Here is an 18,382-nt window from a genome sequence, read left to right as displayed (position 1 = left end):
TAGCTTATTTCTTAGGTTTACCCATATTTATGTTTTATTGTACCATGAAGTATAGATAGTCACCAGATGAAAATTAATTCATGCTACACTTAGTACAGTGAAAATATGAAAAAATATAGTTTAGTAAAAAAAAAAAAACCCATTGAAAAATTGTTATACTTCTTCTCCTGCCAAGATGGAAAGAAGTTTATTTCTCAATTATCGGTAAAGAAAGAAGCAAGAGTATTTGGGAGATGCCATTCCCAAACTGAACAAGCCAGAATTATTCTTCTGGAATGAAATTGGAACCTGAAGAACTCCAGCTGCCGGCTGAGATGGGAGGGACGACCGTCCCCCGTCTTTCCTAAGGTGTGACATGCATGCATTTTGTCGCAGACCCAGGCAAACCCCTAAGTCACACTGCTGAGGAGCGCCTGGAATCTGCTGGCTGCTGGGTCAAGAGCCTTGGCCACAGCGCCAGCTCCGCGTGAGGAATCGCTGGCTGACTGGTTTCACTGGGTTTGAACTTTCGCCCTTGCTGGGTTCCCAAGGAGCATTACTACTGGGCGGCTCATTTGTAAACTTCCTGTCCTTAGTTAAGGCTCTTGCCCTCTTTCTTCCGTCACGGATCTGACATTTTGTGTGACCGTTTCTATTGCTTACGCATGGGCATTCTGTGCTTACCGCATCCAACAGAATTTCTTTTAAAAATGAACTCGGCTCAGGCTATTTTAAATACAATTTGGAACATGGTAGATATCGACGAGAAAAATTTCTTATGGGAAAATTTGTTTTTATCTGTTTATCGATGTGAGTTGCTTGGATTATAGGCTTGAAGTACACTCAAGATATGCTGACCTGGGGACATTGTAACCTCTACTTCACGTTAAGATGGAAGATTAACCACCAGTCAAATCTAAATGATGTCTTTAGCAAGGCATCAGCTCTAATAAAACCTTATCATTTTCTTAAAAAGTTACTGAGGCTGCTCTATAAAGACCTGAAATGCTCAGATTTGGAGAGATCTTACTCTGATCGTCTAAAGCAAGTAGAAGCATGCTAATCTGAGAGATGCTGAAACAGGTTAGACACACTTCACTCAGACTTACGGACGATTCAGGAGTGTCACCTGTGCCAACTGCAGTGGAGGAACGTAGGCCCTTGGCTCTGGGGCACTGATGTGCACCGATTTGCATATTTTCCCTGGAAGTCACTTTGCCTTGTGGGGGGCACAGTTCACACTAGTACCTGTCTCAGAAGTAGAGAAGACTTGAAAGTGGTCTCCCGTCTGTTCTTACAGCCGTACTGGCGTGAAATGCACCGCTTGAAATGTACTATTGATAATAGTTTGAAAGTAAATGCTGAAGCCTTAGATTATTAAAAGCCACAATTCAGTAATAATTGATAGTAATAACTAACTAGTGGACCACACATATTCATCTCATTTTATATTTATATTTGAGCTGGGTTTTTAATTCCTTAGGTGAATGTCTGCATAATTTGAAAAGCTTTTTAAGAGAACAATTTCAATCTTCTACTTTGAGTCTATCGATTGCAGATAGAGTTTGTACTTTTATTACCCTTGTTTCTCTTCAGCTTCTTCTTTTTTTTAGATTCTTTGTATAGATTCTTAGTAGTGTTCTGAAGCAAAGGAGTCTTTCATTTCTCTATTGGAAATGAGAACCAACCCACAACCTTCCTAAGTAGAAAGCCTTCCCTCAGAGGTCAGCTGGAAGATGCCTGTGGCCTGGATTGGGGACCGGCCTGTAGGTTGCTCTCTCTGTTTCACCTGCCCTCTGCTCCTGCCGGCCACAGTGGACCACTGTGTTGAAATTCATGGCAGTTTTCTAGCTAAGTCTGAAACTCCAGTGGACACCTGGACAGCCCTGGTTTCATTTATGTTCTTGAGCTGGACTGTCTTCGTTTCCCTTGGCCGTGGGTGGATGGCAACGTTTGGTTTCTGAGGACGTCTGGATTTCGTGAGACATGCTTGTGCGTTAGGGCCACAGGTTGGCATCAGCTGGACGGTGCTGTCATCTATGACGAACTCCCTGGAGGTGGGAGCCGACACATGGGCTTTGACAAACCCTTTCACGACTTTCTGCCTCTATGGCCTCAGGCCCCTGAGGTGGGTGGCAGGGCCTGGCCTTTCTGCTCATAGCTGCCATCTTGGGGAACGTTTATCAGCCAGTCCTCACCTCCTGTCCATAGCACATCCAAATACGGCCAGATTCCCACTCTCTACTGGAGCTGTTCTCTCTTGGTGGCCACGTCTTTGGGGCACCAAAGCCAGAGGACATTTTAGTGCCGTTTCTCCTCTGTTGTTTTTCCCAGGGATCCTGTGGCCGTCCACACTCTCCCCCACTGACCTTGTGCTCTTTCTTCTCAGTCTTTGTGGATTTCTCCTCTGCCCAATCCTCGGGTGTTATTGTCTATTATCCAGTCCCCAGCCATCTTCTGTTCTCATCCCACTCACTTGGCTCTATCTTCCAACTGTATTTGGCAGTTCCCAATCTGTAGCCTTATCTTAGAACTTTATCTAGATAGACTTATGTTTCCAGCCATTTACTGGCTGTTTCTATCCGGATGCTTCACAGGGAACTCAAACCAATACAGACTGTCCCAGGCTAATGATGGTTCAGTTATAATTTTTGACTTTACACTGGTGTGAAGATGATAGGTGTTCAGTGGAAATCGAACTTCAGAATTTTAATTTTTATCTCTTGCAATATGCAGTGGGGTCATCCTGTTCGTTCAGGTTCTCTAGAGGATATTTATGTAAGCGTGATTATAAAAAGGGGATTTGTTAGATGGGCTAAAATGAATGGAGACTGGGTGGTCCCATGGTGGCTGACGGCAGGCTGGGCAGCTGGAGGAACCAGTAGCTGCTCAGTCTAAGGAGCTGGAGCCTCACAACAAGAGGAATCCATGATGGAGCCCCAGCCTGGGATCCAAGGCATAGAAACGCCCTGGAGAGTGCTAGACAGAGTCTGCTTTGGAAGCAGAACGGAGCTGGAGTCTGATGCCCTCGGGGGATTGCAACAGAATCGAGGGCCTTGCTCAAGGAGAGTTGATCTTGCATCTGCTCCTGCTTCCTTGTTCTTCCATCTTTTTGCTCCATCCAAGCTCCCACCATGTTGGAGAGCACAGCTCACATCTAGAGTGGGCCTGCCCCTCAGCTTGCCGTGTCACATGTCATTCATTCTGAAACAGTGACATATCCAAAGTCTCCGAACTTTAGGCTTCTCCTCATCCAGTGACATTGGCAATTCAGATTACCATCACAGTCTATGCTTGTGTTGCTGGGCAGTGGCAGTGAACCGTAGCTCCCAGTCAGCCCCATGTCCACCAGGAGCATAACAGATGCTCCCAGTGCTGCCCTGCCGAGCAGTGACGTTGGGCAGGTTGTGTGTGTTGCACACATGGTCAGTTTGCAATGTATCCACCTTGGGGCGGGCTTATTGGAACGTGGCCCATCGATACGTCGAGGAGCATCTGTATGTAACGTCAGGACTCACCTTCTGAACTCCCTTCCTTCCCTTGCCTGCCCCATCCTGGTAAATAGCACGACCAGCCCCGTGGACACCACGCCAGGGCTCTTAGAAGCTTTCTTCAGCTCTTCTCCCCTTTCACCTGCCACATCCGCGCTGTCAGGGAGCCCTGTCAGTGCAACCTCTCTGCGTCTCTTGCTCCTTCTTGCAGGACCCGGGGCACCCCACCAGGGCTGGGCTGCAGTCAGACTCCTGGGCTGTGGAGCTGCTCACCTGGCCTGTGAGCTTCTTTCCCAGTCCACCCCTTTGCCTCTCGGTTACCAGCTTCGCTGTCCTCCCACTTCCACGCTGACCTGTGTGGCTTCCCGTCACATCCAGGCCTTCTTTCCTGGCCCCCTCCTGCCGACTTGGTGGCTTCCCCTGCACTGTCTTCCAGGGAGCCATGGTCAGGCCTCAGTGTCTCCCGCCCCAGCACAGCCTGCCGCGTCCCCACTCTGTCTGAGAAGCCCTGACCCGGGATGCTCCCGTGGGCCCCACGCCCTGCATGGAGACCTGCGGTTGCTCTTCATCCTCTTCATGGCCATTCTGATCCCTGGTCACACCACATAAGGCTTTCTGAGTCGGTCCCCTCCCCGCCTGCCAGCCTCATGCCCGGCCACTCCTCTGCCCTGCAGCCTGGCTGCAGCCGTGCCACCAGCCTGCCGTCCCTGGAGCCCTGCGCGGAGGCTCCTTGCACCCGCTGCGCCTTCTGTCCAGAGTGCCTGCTCCTGCTCCTCGGGGGCCAATCCCGCTCTTCCCACTGCAGCTTCTCCACAGGCTGCCTGTGACTCCCCCATCTTCCCGTCACCTCCCTTGCACCCCGGGTGCTCAGTAGCCTGAGCGGTACTTGCGATCTGTGCTCTGGACTCCTCCATTTCACACCCCCAGCAGATAACAAGCATCTCGCGGCCGGTGTCTGCTCCTCTCCCCACAGACGGGCCCCGCGCAGGGCTGAGCGTTTGCACAGAGCGTGGAGGAAAGGGGCAGGATTTAAGAGCACGCGATGTGTGTCCACTGCGACCAAGTGCTGCCCTTGTTTGCCGTGACACGTTTTCTGGGGCATAGAGTGGTGAAGCTCGGCTGGCTCACACTCTGGAATAGGCGAGGCCATCTGCAGATGGTTGGACCAGTCAGAATTGAGAACAGGAATCATGGATTTTAGGCTACTCACAACCTGACTCCGAGTCACGGAGTGGAAAGAGGAACAATTCAATTATTCTGATGAATTAAAACTAATTTCTGTTTCAGTTTTTATAAGGCTATGAGGTTAGAAATGAGAATGTGACACTTTGTATACTTGTTGGTTTATGTGAAACTCCCCAGAAGGACTCATCATTCTCCGCCCCACGTATCTGATGTAGACTCCAGATCCGTACAAAAATTCATCAAGGTACAAAGCAAGAAGCATGAATTATACATATTATAAATACGTGCTTTAATCTTTATACTATGAGTATTTCTGATTTTGATGAAAATCTAAAACATCTACATCTAAAAAGAATAAAATATAAATGTAGAGATAAGAACCAAATTATCTGTATTCCGGGGAAATCGATGATAATAATCCTACTTTTGCTTTCTACCTACACTTAGAATATTTTGTTATATCCATTTAAAGTTAAGATAAAATACCTGTAGTGGTTACAATCGATTCTGTGCGAATATTTAATAGTCAAATTTATACATCAGTTCCATCACAGAAGATGTTTAATACCCTGGAGTGGGAGTCAGGGGATGGAAAGAAGCCAGATGTTTCAAACTGCAGCCATGAAAACCCAGCCCATTTAAGTGTATCGAGAAAGTGATTTTCATGAAATGTCATAAATTGCTAAAGAAAAATATGGCATGATATTTTCGTTCCTGTGAAGAGTTTCTACGTGAACTTATGGGCACAGAAAAACACGTGGAGGTCAGCAGTTAACAATCCACGGGTTCTCAGACGTGCTCAGAGCTCGGGCCGTCCTTTGTTTTGAATCTTCTCATGACCGTGCGCCCTCCTTCAGCGATGGCCAGGCGGGGGTGTCCCGTCACTCCTGAGCGGGATGGGAGGCAGCCTGGCTCATCTCCCTGCACCAGGAGATGGTGGGCGCTGCACCCGTCTTCCCTGCCTTCCTCGCTGTGGGCTGTGGGGTGAGCCTCACAGATGGCTTCCCTCTCCCACCTGCTAGGAGCTGCCTCAGTGTCACACGCCTTGTGATGACAGCATCTCTGCTGTGAACCTAGCGTAGGACTTCAATGTCACATCCTCCTGTGGCCAATGGAGGACATATATAAATATTAGTTGTAGATGGACACAATGTCTCTATTTATTTGTTTTTTATGTGGTGCTGAGGCTCGGACCCAGTGCCTCACACGTGGGAGGCAGGTGCCCTACCACCGAGCCCCTGCCCCAGCCCGTGACGGCCTGTTTTACATCACCTTCTTACCAATCTTGATTTCAGTTCTGCCTCTGGTGATTCATGGGAAGCATCAAGCGCGTTGTGAATAGATCTACGTTTTTTTTTCTTAGAACACTATTTCATGTATTCAAAGCCATAAACTCCTTGCTCCCCGTAAATTGCTGGGCTTCATGAGCTGCTTTTTAAAATTAACATTTTGCTTTAAATTTGATTTAACGTTTTTATTAGATAGACTTAGTAGTCCACCAGAGGAACATAACTATGGTCTCGCAGACTTCCTGGCTTTCACACGGAGCTCCCGTTAGCAGACAGCCACAGATTTCCATACAGTAGTCACAGCTGGTCATCGCGCTGTCCCTTTTCTTCTTATTCCTCCTGTCAACTTTCAATCAGTTTTTAACCACCTTTGACCCAGCTCTCCTACTCCTCAGTCTATACCCAAAGGACTTAAAATCAGCATACTACAGTGATGTACCCACGTCAATGTTCATAGCAGCACAATTCACAATAGCTAAACTGTGGAACCAACCCAGAGGCCCTTCAACAGATGAATGGATAAAGGAACTGTGGTACAGCTACACAATGGATTAGTACTCAGCCTTAAAGAAGAATGAAATTATGGCACTTGCAAGTAAACGAATGGGGCTGGAGAATATCATGCTAATCGACATAAGCCAACCCCCCAAGTTGAATGTTTTCTCTGATAAGTGGATGCTGATCCTTAGTGGGGGAAGGTAGGGAAGAATAAAGGAACTTTGGATTGTGAGAGGGGAGTGAAGGGAGGGGAGAGGGTGTGGGGTGAGAAGGCTGATGGGAGGAGTCGGAGGTTACTGTCCTGTGTACATGCCTGACGACACTACTGTGTGACTCAGCACCATGTTCAGCCAGTGGAGGGAGAAGTCGTGCTGCATCGGTGTACAGTGTGTCAAAACGCATTCTACTGTCATGTGTAACTCATTAGGACAAATTTAAAAATAAAAAATTTCAATCAGTTTTAAACCCTAAAGGTATTAAAATATTTATAATACTTCTGGGGAGAGAGCAAGATGGTTGGCCTTAAACACCGATCGTCCTCAGCACTGTTGGCGAACTTCTCCTACCCAGGACAGTAAAGCCCAGCGGGAAGTTCAGCTGCAACACGGCTCCTCCTCGGGGACAGATGTTGCCTTCATTCCAGTGGCCGCAGCTGGAGGGAGGCCCCGTGATGGGCCCGTGGTGGTGGGGAGCGGGTTCCCATTGTCACACAACAGGAAGCAGCGTGAGTTCCCTTCCTCGGAGGCTCTGCTCATGTGTCGGCAGTAAAATTCACAAGGGATAAGTGAGAAATAATTGAGGAGCGTTTTATTTTTACTAGAGTGTTCGTTACTGCTTTCCTGTGTGACATGCCCTAAGATGTCTACACGCGATTCAGAGAGAGGAGATGAGCGCTGAATTTGGGTGCAGTGTGCGTCCAAGCACGGAATTTGATCCTTCATGTAGTGATTGAACGAGAGCAGCATGGTGTGTCGAATCTGTCCTCACTCTTTAGTGCACCAGCGAATGGCTTTTATTACCAAGGTTTAGGGCAGGGGAAGACTCCGAATATCTAATCCCTTTTCTCCTGTGGGTGCTGGGGGTGGTGTTGGTGTTTTGCACCTTGTAGGGAGGGAGGGAGAGAAGTAATGACAGGGAAGGGAAACAGAAGGCAGAGCTCCAAGGACGGCTCTCTGACCACGGCCCCGCTGGCAGGAGGAGAGAAGGCATTGAGTTGCCTGGCCCCACCCAGCAGGCATCTGCTGGGGTCACAAAGGGAGTCTGTGGTGACTGCTGCCCTCAGAGTCTCTCCACCTATTGCTTTTAGACGTGTGATGTATTAGTCTCTTCTTGCTGCTGTAACGTATCATCACAAACTAGTTGGTTTAAAACAACACAGATACGCTGTGGTTCTGGAGGTCAGAATTCCAAGATGGGCCTCACGGGGCTCAAGTCAAGGTGTCTCGGGCCGTGTTCCTCTGGAGACTCTAGGGAGAACTGGGGTCCCGGCTGTTTCAAATCTGTAAGTTATGTGAGGAAAGGAGTCCACTGGAGAGCTCTGAGCTGTGGACAGGTCCAGTGACTTACCATCTGTTAATGTCACTTGGCTGTTGTCTGGAGGATGCAGGACAGCGAGAGGAAGGACAGGTTCAGGAAGAGACTCATCTAAGAGGTTGCTGCGGCCCACCCCCACACGATGGCAACCAGGACACCTTGGTAGTGGAGATAGAAATGAATGACGGGGACATACATTTTTAAAGGCTGAATTGATAAGACCCAACCACGGGATGGATATGGGGAAGAAGGGCAAAAAGGAGGTGAGGCTAATTTCCAGATGAGGAATTGAGTGGTGGCGCCACTCCCTGGGGTGGGGAGTCTGGGGTGTGAGTAGTCCAGGTTGGGAGCCAGAATTCGTGTCGGCCAGTGTGCACACCTATGAGACCTCCAGCGTGAGGTGCTGTCGACTAGATGGAGATTTGTGTTTGGGATCCATGAAGAGGTTTCTAGAGAATCATCGGCAGATTGATGGCGTCCAAAGTGTGGTCTCGGTGAGGTCACTATGCAGAGTGTAGGTGGAGAGGTAGACCCCCGGTGCAACCTGGGTGGCCCAAGACTGAGGGGCTGGGCAGAGGAGGCTGGGCCGGCCCGAGACACTGGGAAGGAGCTGCTGGTGATGCTGGTGAACTGGAGAGGGGAGGGGGGGGATATGTCACCTGTTTTAAAAGCTGCTGAGGGAGCAAGTGAGTGGGAACTTGAAGAGCATCGTCATTAACGGCCACTGGTGATTTCAGCATGTGCAGTCCCTGTGGAGTGCTGGGTGGGAAGTGTGGGAGAGAGAGATTCCTGACAGCCAGGCGCCGGGTGTTCCCCACCGAGGACCCAGTTTCCTACCTCGGAGGGGGAGTTCGCTATCATATGACGTAAGGCCTTCTGCCTTTGATTTTACTATGTGCAAATAATTTTAGAGGAAGCAAGACTGCTAGCACTGAAACATGATTTCATGATCAGTTATGCTAATGCTTATTAAAAGGTGACCTAGAAAAGGGTCTGTGGCAGTGAGCGTCAGTAGCCTGCCGATGTTGGTTTGGAGGGGGCTGGGAGGCTGTTTTTGTGAATTTCCTGAGCGACTACCCTGCGTACACTGGGAGGCTCAATGCCTCTGCTGCGGGTGGCACCTCCCTTCACGGGGCTAGGATGCCTAAGGCTGCTGTGACAGCGGCCACATAATACTTGCACGTAATCATTGCCATCTTGATTTAAGTTGCCAAGTTCACATTGAAACTAGTGGTAGTCATGAAGGGACAGTGGTAAGATCTTGAAAAGTTTGAATGACATCATCCTTTATAAAAAAATGTCGCACTTTGGCAAATTTCTCCCAGAGTCTCTCCTTGCATGCAGGTGTTTGAATTTCCGATATTTCTTCTTTGACGTCCTCCATGGAGCGTGTCTTCAGTTATGTTTTCCTGTGGCGTTGACAGAAAGGAAACCTATTCTTATTATAGCATTCAAATTCTTTGCCTTCCAAGTTTGGCTTTCTTAGCAAATCTTTTGTGTCAAATGATTTTAATTTCCTGATTTTCTTCTGAGCCTTCGCCTTGGCCCGCTGATCTTTCGATGGGTGAAGTTTATAGACATCCACACTGTGTTATAAATGATCCTTCCCGGCAGGGCTTATATAATGCTGTGAGTTCAGCTTTACCCACATTTTCTCAGGACCTGGGGTGAGGCTGATGGTGTGCTGGGGCAGGACTCACAGAGACAGAAGTTGGTCCAGCGGGAGGTGGGGGTGGGGGTCAGGGAAAGAAACTGATCAAACTAAGCGTGGACCCATCTGTGAGATGGAGACGTGAGCACAGGAGAGAGCTCTGGTCTTCTTTGGCTCGGGGCTTCGGGGTCAGATGGAGGCGATCTTTGTGGACATGGATCTTAAACAGGACATGGATCTTAAGCAGTGAGCAGGACTCCGACAGGCAGCTGCCCCAGGACAGGGCAGATGCAGGGAGCAGGTGGTGAAGGCACAGGCCGGGGGCATGAGGGGCCAGTGGCTCCTGACCCTGTGCACCTTGGTTCTCACTTGGGCAGTGGCTGAGGTTACTCCAGGTGATGAGGATGGGTGGTGAGCTGTGGTTGGGGGGTGCCCATGGAGCTGGAGAGTCCTGGCCTTCAGGCCGGGATGTGGGACGGTGCATCCTGGGTAAGACATGGTGACGTGTGGGGAGGTTCCCTTTGGCACGGGGCTGAAGAGCATTGAGGAAGAGGCTGAGATGTTACATGAGTTAGTCGTATCAGAGCTGGGAAGCCAGTGTGCTCAGGGGCTATTTTGGGGAGTGTTGAGAGCCACAGCCAAAGGGGCCCCAGCAAACTTCCAGCTGCCAGCAAGCTTCAGACTGCCAGCTGATGATTGGCTCACAGTGGCCCCAGCAACATCTAGCTGATTGGCTCCTCTGCGGTGATGTTCATTGGGCTGTTTCCCTGCCCTTCAGACTGCCAGCTGATGATTGGCTCACAGTGGCCCCAGCAACATCTAGCTGATTGGCTCCTCCACGGAGCTGCTCATTGGGGGACTTCTTTGGCTCCGCCCACACGACCCAGCCAATCGGCCTCAAGAGCAGGAGGATTGTGGGAGGTGGTGAGGTTGGTGTGAGGAGAGGCTTGTGGAAGCCGGTGGTGGCAGTTGGGCTCTGAGGGTTTTTCCCTGAGGAGCTGTTTTGTTTGGCTTGTGTGGTTCTAAAAATAAAGTTAGTTTCTTTTGACAAGTGGCTCCTGATTTGTGCCAAGCCAGAGTTCGGCAGGGGAGGGGAAGTTAAACACTGGGCAGAGTATGGGAGGAGGTGAGGGTACAGAGGACATCAGGCAGGAGGGGAATCCATGTGCCAGTAGGAGATTAAACCCGGCAATCTGTCTTTTGTCTCATGTTGGAATGAAGGATTATTGAGCATAAGGCACCCTGCTCACTGTTGGAAGACAGGAAAGGGGTCCAAACTGGTGCTGAGTGAGAAACGGCCATGTCTGTGTCTCCCCACCAGATCTAAGCCCTTGAAGAGCAGCAGCCCTGCCACGCTTCTCGAGTGGACAGTATTTAGAAGGTTTTAATACATATCCACCAATCAACCAATTGCATAAACTTAACCTATGCATCAATAAAATTCCATTTTCATTATTCAGTATTTTTTATTGATTGTGAAATGGTATCATCATATTTTATTGTTTCCAAATAGTATTTAATGGCATGGGAAATGCAATTTGACTTTAAAGTAAAAAAAGACATATATGCAATAAGATCTGGTTTTCTATCTGTGCATGTGTGTGAGTGAGAGAGAGTTGTCAAACATGAGTGACAGTTACCATGAGATCAGAACGGTGCTTATTTCTGTTTTCTAAAATGTTTTCTGTAACAATCAAAACTGCCCACCTGTAATTTCGCACAGCCTTCCTGGTGAAAATCAAAACCCGAGTGGGCTCCCTCCTGCCGCACGGTAGCTTCCCGGCTGCTCTTCTGGGTTTGGTCTCTGCTTAGTCCTTGGAATTCCTTCTTGACCTTCATTTCTTGCTCTGTGCTGCTAAGGAGGTGGCTCAACATCTGAGCGCCTGGGGAGCCAGACCTTCCCTGGCCCAAGGTGAACGTTCTGCCGGCCTCCTGTGACGGTGCCGAGCTTTGCCGTGTGTCTCTGCTGCTCATGTCCTCTCGGCTGCCATTTTCCATCCCAGTGCCCTTTCAATTTTATTTTGTGATTATTGATTGTATTCTTCTTTTCTGCTGGAAAGCCTATTCTAAAAACCCATCTGCAGGCCTTTCCTGGCTCTGCTTGGATACAGCTACACATTTCACTGACCGTGAGTAGTAAGGATACATCCTCCCGGTGGCTGCAGGGTTCTCTGTGTGGTCTTTGTAGGCAGGTGCAGCATTTGGATACTGAAGTGTCACCCAAATAGTCATGTCCATGGTCCTAGCTGGGGTCTCCTGAGCCTGGCATCTGATATGATTGATGTCTTCTGAGGGGCTGGGCGGGCCTCCTCCCCCCTCCCTCCCCTGTGGCTGCATCTTCTCACCCCCAGACTCTGAGCGGCCCCTCACTGTGGCAGCACTGTCCTTGCACACCGCACGCAGGCTGCATCTCTCTCCTGGTTGGACCGGGAGCACCCTGGGGGAACCGTCTGCCTCCCTCGCCCCGCAGGCTGCTCCTGGGCTCAGCGGGCCTCACAGAGCATTGCTCCTCAGCAGATGCAAGAACATACTCCACATTTAATCGAGGGCGACCTCATAACTCTGGCCATGTGCAGTATTATCCACACGTTAAATAACTGTGGGTCCGTCGAACACGCCTCCATCACGGAAAGAGAGGGGACTGTAAGAAAAAAGACAGAAACATGTTTTCCAGACCGTAGGGGTAATCAAGCACTGTAACAGATTACCAGGGAAGGAGGCAAGATTGCTGTCCCTGGAGAGTCTTCAACATCAGGCAGAGACAAGGAGTGAGATCTGCTGCGGGGGGCGTTTACCTGTCTCGGGGCCAGTAGACAGACAGAATGACAAATGGGCCCGGGATGCTTTGATTACTCGGCCTGGAGAGGAGGAGGCTGGGGGAGACATGAAAACGACTTCAAATATGGAAAACAGCCGTGATTGCCTTCCCGAGGAGGAGAGCGAGCTGAAGGAGCTTCACCTACAGACTTAGAGGCTCAGGCTCCGTTGTATACTTAGGGGTTTAAAGTCACAGGTGGCGAGAATCTTGTGGAAATCGGTGAAGTCAATGATATTGATTTTTGGGGGTGAGAGGGAATTATTCCAATACGTTATATTGAATGTATAGCATTTTCCTTGGAAAAAGTAGCCTTGTAAAGCACCAGGCCTTGTCGCTGGTCAGTGGCTAGGAGGGGAGAACTGAGAGCCGAGTTAGCGGCCCCTGTGGAGGGGTGCGTTACCAAGTCAGTAGCCAGGGGCCAGCAGGAGTTTCTGCAGAGCTCGGAACCTTCCCCAGTGGAAATGTAGAGGAGAGGGGGAGGGGGAGGGGCTGCCCAAATCCTGCCACTAAAAAGGGAGCCCAGATACTACTAGGAAAAAAAACAACAACCCATTGGGGATGTCGCTGCAGTTTTAGCATTCAGCCACACGATGTCACCATTGGATTTTGATTGTCACTGTGTTTGTCTCAAATACTAGATGAAGGCATTTTCAAAGCTGGAGAAGAGAGGTCTGAAATGCGGGGGGCAGCAGAAGTCCAAGAAGATGAAGACACTCGGGTCGAGATCCCAGTGGATCAGGTATTCTCCACGCCCTGGAACGTGCGTCCCTGCCACCGAGCCCCGGGTGTCTTTCAAACCCTGTGTTGTCTGTGACCGCGGTTCCTGTGTCTACCGAAGTCAAACCTGCCAGGTGCCAGGTGGTGGAAGGACCTTACCCACAAAACAGAACACCTTCAGCTCTCCGAGTGTTCCAGAGAATAGCCTCGGGGACCAGTGGTCTTTAAAGTGGAAACTGGTCTGTGTTCGATAAACCGCATGGAGAGGAGATGGGATGGGGTTAGGTGTGAGATCTGAAGGAGGACGTTCAGTGTATGTCAGTGTATGCAGGAGACTGGGTAGGGGTTTCGAATCCAGGAAAAAGTCCTCCTTCACTTAGGAAAGCAAATTTTTTTTTTTTTACTAAAATGCCATGATGTTCTCTTCAGGGTCCTTGAAATTATGCTGGTTGGAATTTGTTTTTCGTAAAGGAATTGCTTATATAAATGCAGCTCAAATATTTGCTAGCTGTGTATTGATTTTCTCAGGCCCATGGAGCAGTGTACTTTCGAGAGAGAGAGAGAGAGAGAGAGAGAGAGAGAGAGAGAGTGAGAGAGAGAGAGAGAGAGAGAGAGAGAGAGAGAGAGAGTGTGTGTGTGTGTGTGTGTACACTACATGTGTGTGCTCATGCAGAGGACTAAGTGGTGCTAAGTGTGGCTAAAGGATGCCAGAAATGAGTGAGTCCGGTCCTGAAGTCCGGCTCCTCCGGCCTTCTCAAAGCTCTTGGTGGAGGGCAGGTGTGTAGGTGAGGAGGGGGAGAAGACAGTCCGACTCAGGGGAATGGGGAGAAGTCACCAAGAATTGCCACTTGTCCTCTGCCTATTATGTGACATTTCCTTTTCTAAAAGCAAATTTCAGAATCCAGCGAATTCCACCACCGCCACCGCCTCGCGCCTGTCTCAGCCAGGAGACCCGGGATCGCTGCTTGAATATTTCACTGGCATTTTCTGCCAGCGTTGCCTTCCTGATAAAAAGCCGAATGTGCTAAAAATCACAGATTTTAAAAATCCAATTTATTTTCTAGGATTTACTGTAACTAATAATTTTTCATAAATCCTAGTTATGGGTATTTTTTTTCCCCTGAGGTGAAGCAGAATTTTAAGTCATCTGTGAAGTTATAATTAAATATTATATTTTAAGACAAAGAAGGGTAATCATCATGTACATACAGCTCTAGGAGCTGTTCAAACCCAGACTAATTTATATTCCAGAGTCAGAACAGCAGGAGGAAATCAGCAATATTAGTAAAAGAGAAATCTCTCTGTTAATCACTTATTAAACAACTTGCAAAACCAGGGAGAGGCATTTGTTTACTGAAGAGTTTGCTGATTATAAAGAAGGCGAGTTGAGAGGGAGGCTCGATCCCCGGTCATACTTGAACAGCCCTGGGTGTGTGTCTGCAGAGCTTGGCTTTTTATTTGGCGTGTGAGTGCTCGCTTGTTAAAATGCAAATGTGCAAGGTTGGGAAAAGTTGAGCAATAACAACAGACTGATGTTGACTCAAAAAAATAAAGCCAGGTCAAAGTGACCAGTTACTTCCTTCTTGGGCTGCCTTGGTCCTCAGGCTCGGGTGGGCATGAGGTGCTTATGGGGTCGGGCGCGCGAGCCAGTCTGTCTGGTCTGGTGGCCTTTGCTCAGTATGTTATAATATTGTGAAAGACTAAACGAGAGCTGGAGAAATTAGCACCAAGCCCTTTAGCTCCATCATAGTAAGAAAGAAGAACGCCGAGGATGTGGCCCCAGGGGGAGCTGCATTTAACAATGGCTACCATTTTTCTAGTACCTACTGAGCGCCATGTAAAGGACTAGGCGTTATCTCATGTGATCTTGGTGACACGAGTCCCATTTTACACGTGTATGTGGCGAACAGTGAGCTCATGTAGGTGAGCTAACTTGTGCAGGTGGTACCAGTAGGTAGAGCAAGTGGGATCTGAAGGAGGCTCTGACTTCCCGGTGGAGGGGCGGTGTGCAGGGGAGCGTTAAATAGAGCCAACAACAACCAGAAGAAAGCCTGGTGTTAATCCAGGGAAGGGGGAAATGCCTCCCTAAGGATGGACGTGCAGTCACTGCCTGCCGCCTGGCTCAGCTGTAAATGATTCCGCACACACACTCCCTCAGCCTGTGAGCGGGTTAGCTTCTTTGGACTGGTTTCCAGTTGTCTAAATGGTCCACCTTATAATTTTAAGAAAGAGTCATAAAGAAGTGTGCGTGTGTGTGTGTGTGTGTGTGTGTGTGTGTGTGTGTGTGTGTGTGCTGTAAAAGTCATGTACCGCAGACCGAGTAACCTCTGTGTTCCTGAACAGGAGGTCGCGTGCCAGGAGCTGCGAGGGTTTCTGTCAGGAGGCCATTCTCCTGGGGCCTCTGTGGGCAGACACTGCCTGTCTCTGTTCTCCACCGTCTTTGTAAGGGTGCTTGTGTTGTGTGGTGGCCTTGAAGGACGGACGGTGACATCCCCTGGAATAATTGTTGTCATCCAGAGGTGATTTTGTGGTCCAGGGGAATATTGGGCTTTTTCTGTGGACATGTTTGGTGGTCACAATGGGGAGCTGGGTAGCACTAGTGGACAGTGGTCAGAGATGCTGCTGTCCACCTTGTAATGCACTCAACAGTCCTCAGGGTGAAAAACCATCCAGCCCAAAGTCTCAATAGTGCTGAGACGGAGAAGTATGACTGTGTCAGTCAGCTTTGTGTCACAGTCACCAAAATACCCGACCAGCACAACTTAGAGGAGGAGAAGTTGATTTTGAGCTTGTGGTTTCAAAAGTTCAGTCCATGCTTGGCCTGCTCCCTTGCTCTGGCCCAAGTGAGGCCGGGCATCTGGTGGAAGGGCCCAGCAGAGGGAAGCCACTCATCTTGCCAACGGCAGGGAGCAGAAAGAGGAGGGAGAAGGAGGACCATCTGTAATGCCCAAGGCACACCTAGAGACCCGCGTCCTCCAGGCACCCACTGCCCACGGTTAGCACCCAGTTAGTCCATGCAGATCACTAGTCCACTAGATGGACGAATCCACTGGTCAGGTCACAGCTCTCAATGTTTAATCATTCCAGTTTTCGACATTCCTGCCATGCCACATGGGGCTTTTAGGGGCCACCTTGTATCCAAACTGTTATGCCTGCTTTGGGGCCAAAGCTGCATTTGTTTATGGTGCAGTAGAACAAAGATAATGGTTCAGAGGTCAGGCAGGGTTACTGTTCATTTCATGCCACTGAATTGTGCACCCAGGACTAATTAACATGGCGAATTTTATGTCTATTTTTCCATAATAAAATTATTAAAAGAAAAACATTTAGATTCCCCAAACGTGGAGTCCTGTTTCTTAAATAATGCACCTAGGCCCCTCTCCTTGCCTTATGGAAAATGGGGACTTGGGAGCCAACACTGAAATTCTGGCTGTTGCTGTTCCCATGAGCAACAGATTCTTTTCTTTGACCCAGGTGGCCCACACCTTCTGCCAGTATCCTTCACACTCTGCCAGCCTGACCTGTTCTCTTGTAAGTGACCTTAGACTTTCCATAGTCTTTGATGTGGTCTGTTGGTACCATCTAGTGTGTGTGTGTGTGTGTGTGTGTGTGTGTAGTCACATGTTTTGTGTGTGTGTGTGTGTGTGTAGTCACATGTGTGTGTGTGTGTAGTCACATGTGTGTGTGTATTTTTTTTTTTTTTGGTAGTTGTAGACAGACAGCAGCATGCTTTTATTTTATTTATTTTTTTGTATGCAGTGTTAAGAATGAAACCCAGTGCCTCACACATGCCAGGCAAGTGCTCTGCCACTGAGCCCCAGCCCTAGCCCTGGGTCCATATTTTTTTATTAGTCAAAGTTAATAATGGTGATGGACTTAGCACTGCTTCCAAACCAGTGGGGAGATTTTATGTACTGTAACTGGGGAGAGCAGAAAAGTACCTTTTCTTTAGGGAAAATTTAGATATGATAAGAATTTAAATCTAATAAGCTTACCCCTTTTGCATACATGTTCTAAATAAATCTTGGGTCTGCGGTCAGCAGGGGAGCTAATGTATGATTAGCAGATACCTGGTACAGGTGACGTGTGTCTCTATGCTCCATGATAAAATGATGCCTTTCCAAGATAAGGAGGCAAGAAATGAGCCAGCTCTCCACTTTAGCTAAGTAAACTTCCCCTCGTAAGTATGGATCAGGTCAGAGTCCGCTGTCTCCGAAACACGAGCAGATGAATATCTATAAAATAACTGAATAAACAACTGTATTTTGTATTTTGTTCCATTTAGTGGAAGAGGGCAGAAGATGGGGTGCTTCCTTTAGAGTGGTTTTGGATTGTTTTGTAGCTGTCTTTATCAGTAGGTAGTTGATTTTGAGTGGTAAAATAATGAGAGTTGCAAAATCTTTTATGCTAAATAGTTTTATTAAATAGCATTTAAGTCAGCCTCATGAACATTGGAGCAAAGGAAGTTTGTTTTTTAATTGGAGGTTGCACCATTATTTATTTATTTATTTTAAACTTTTGAATCAAATTTTTACACATAATGTTTTTAAATGTCAACCAGTTCAACAGGAATTATGATAAGGAATCATAATTATTTATTATCTATTTATTATCACGGCCTTCATCAGCTCCATTCCTGTCCCTGTGGGTGAACGGTTGGAACTACTTTAGTTATTTCTTGTGGATTACACTGCTTCATTTCTAAACCATATACCCACTTCCCGATTTTAATGCCCATGAGATCATTAAGTCTTACAAGAGATGTGATGTTACAGTTCAATTGGCATTGAACGTCTTTTATTTTTAGATATATATAAAATAATGGAGATCATTAATTCATCGCATCTCCAATTTGAGACAATACATCTCTTGATTTTGTTTTTCCAATTTAGACAATATTCATTAACTTTCTATCTAATGAGATTATAAGACGATTATTGAGAGTCTCACTGCCCCCACACCCTGTAAAAAAATAAGCTCACATGCATCGCTTCCCCCTTTCCACTCTACTTGTACAGTAGTTTCTGGCTAACCTAATCTTTAATCCGCACATTACTCTCACTTTGTAGGTGTTCTTGTTTGTTAATTCTTACAGTTTTTCTTTTTAGACATACCGACAGTCGAGTGTATTCCACATATTAAACGTACATGGAGTAAACTTGTCTAGTTCAGATCCCACTGTGCAGTGGCACCTGGCGTGCCGTTTCACATGTGAGCATAC

The 18,382-nt window shown here is 48.1% G+C and overlaps 1 protein-coding gene across 2 annotated transcripts in view; it reads left to right on the top strand.

Annotated features, from left to right (window-relative positions):
- Positions 1–18,382, top strand: part of Dcdc2 (doublecortin domain containing 2) — a 168,667-nt gene that overhangs the window by 130,915 nt on the left and 19,370 nt on the right. For both annotated transcript variants that reach the window (XM_078020602.1, XM_078020603.1), the window contains exon 9: positions 13,083–13,183. In XM_078020602.1, the coding sequence (XP_077876728.1) occupies positions 13,083–13,183 (101 nt within the window). The remainder of the gene's footprint in view (positions 1–13,082; positions 13,184–18,382) is intronic.

This window comes from Ictidomys tridecemlineatus, chromosome 8, assembly GCF_052094955.1.
Source record: "Ictidomys tridecemlineatus isolate mIctTri1 chromosome 8, mIctTri1.hap1, whole genome shotgun sequence".
Taxonomy (NCBI): Eukaryota; Metazoa; Chordata; class Mammalia; order Rodentia; family Sciuridae; genus Ictidomys; species Ictidomys tridecemlineatus.
This window is presented reverse-complemented; position numbering and strand designations above follow the sequence as displayed.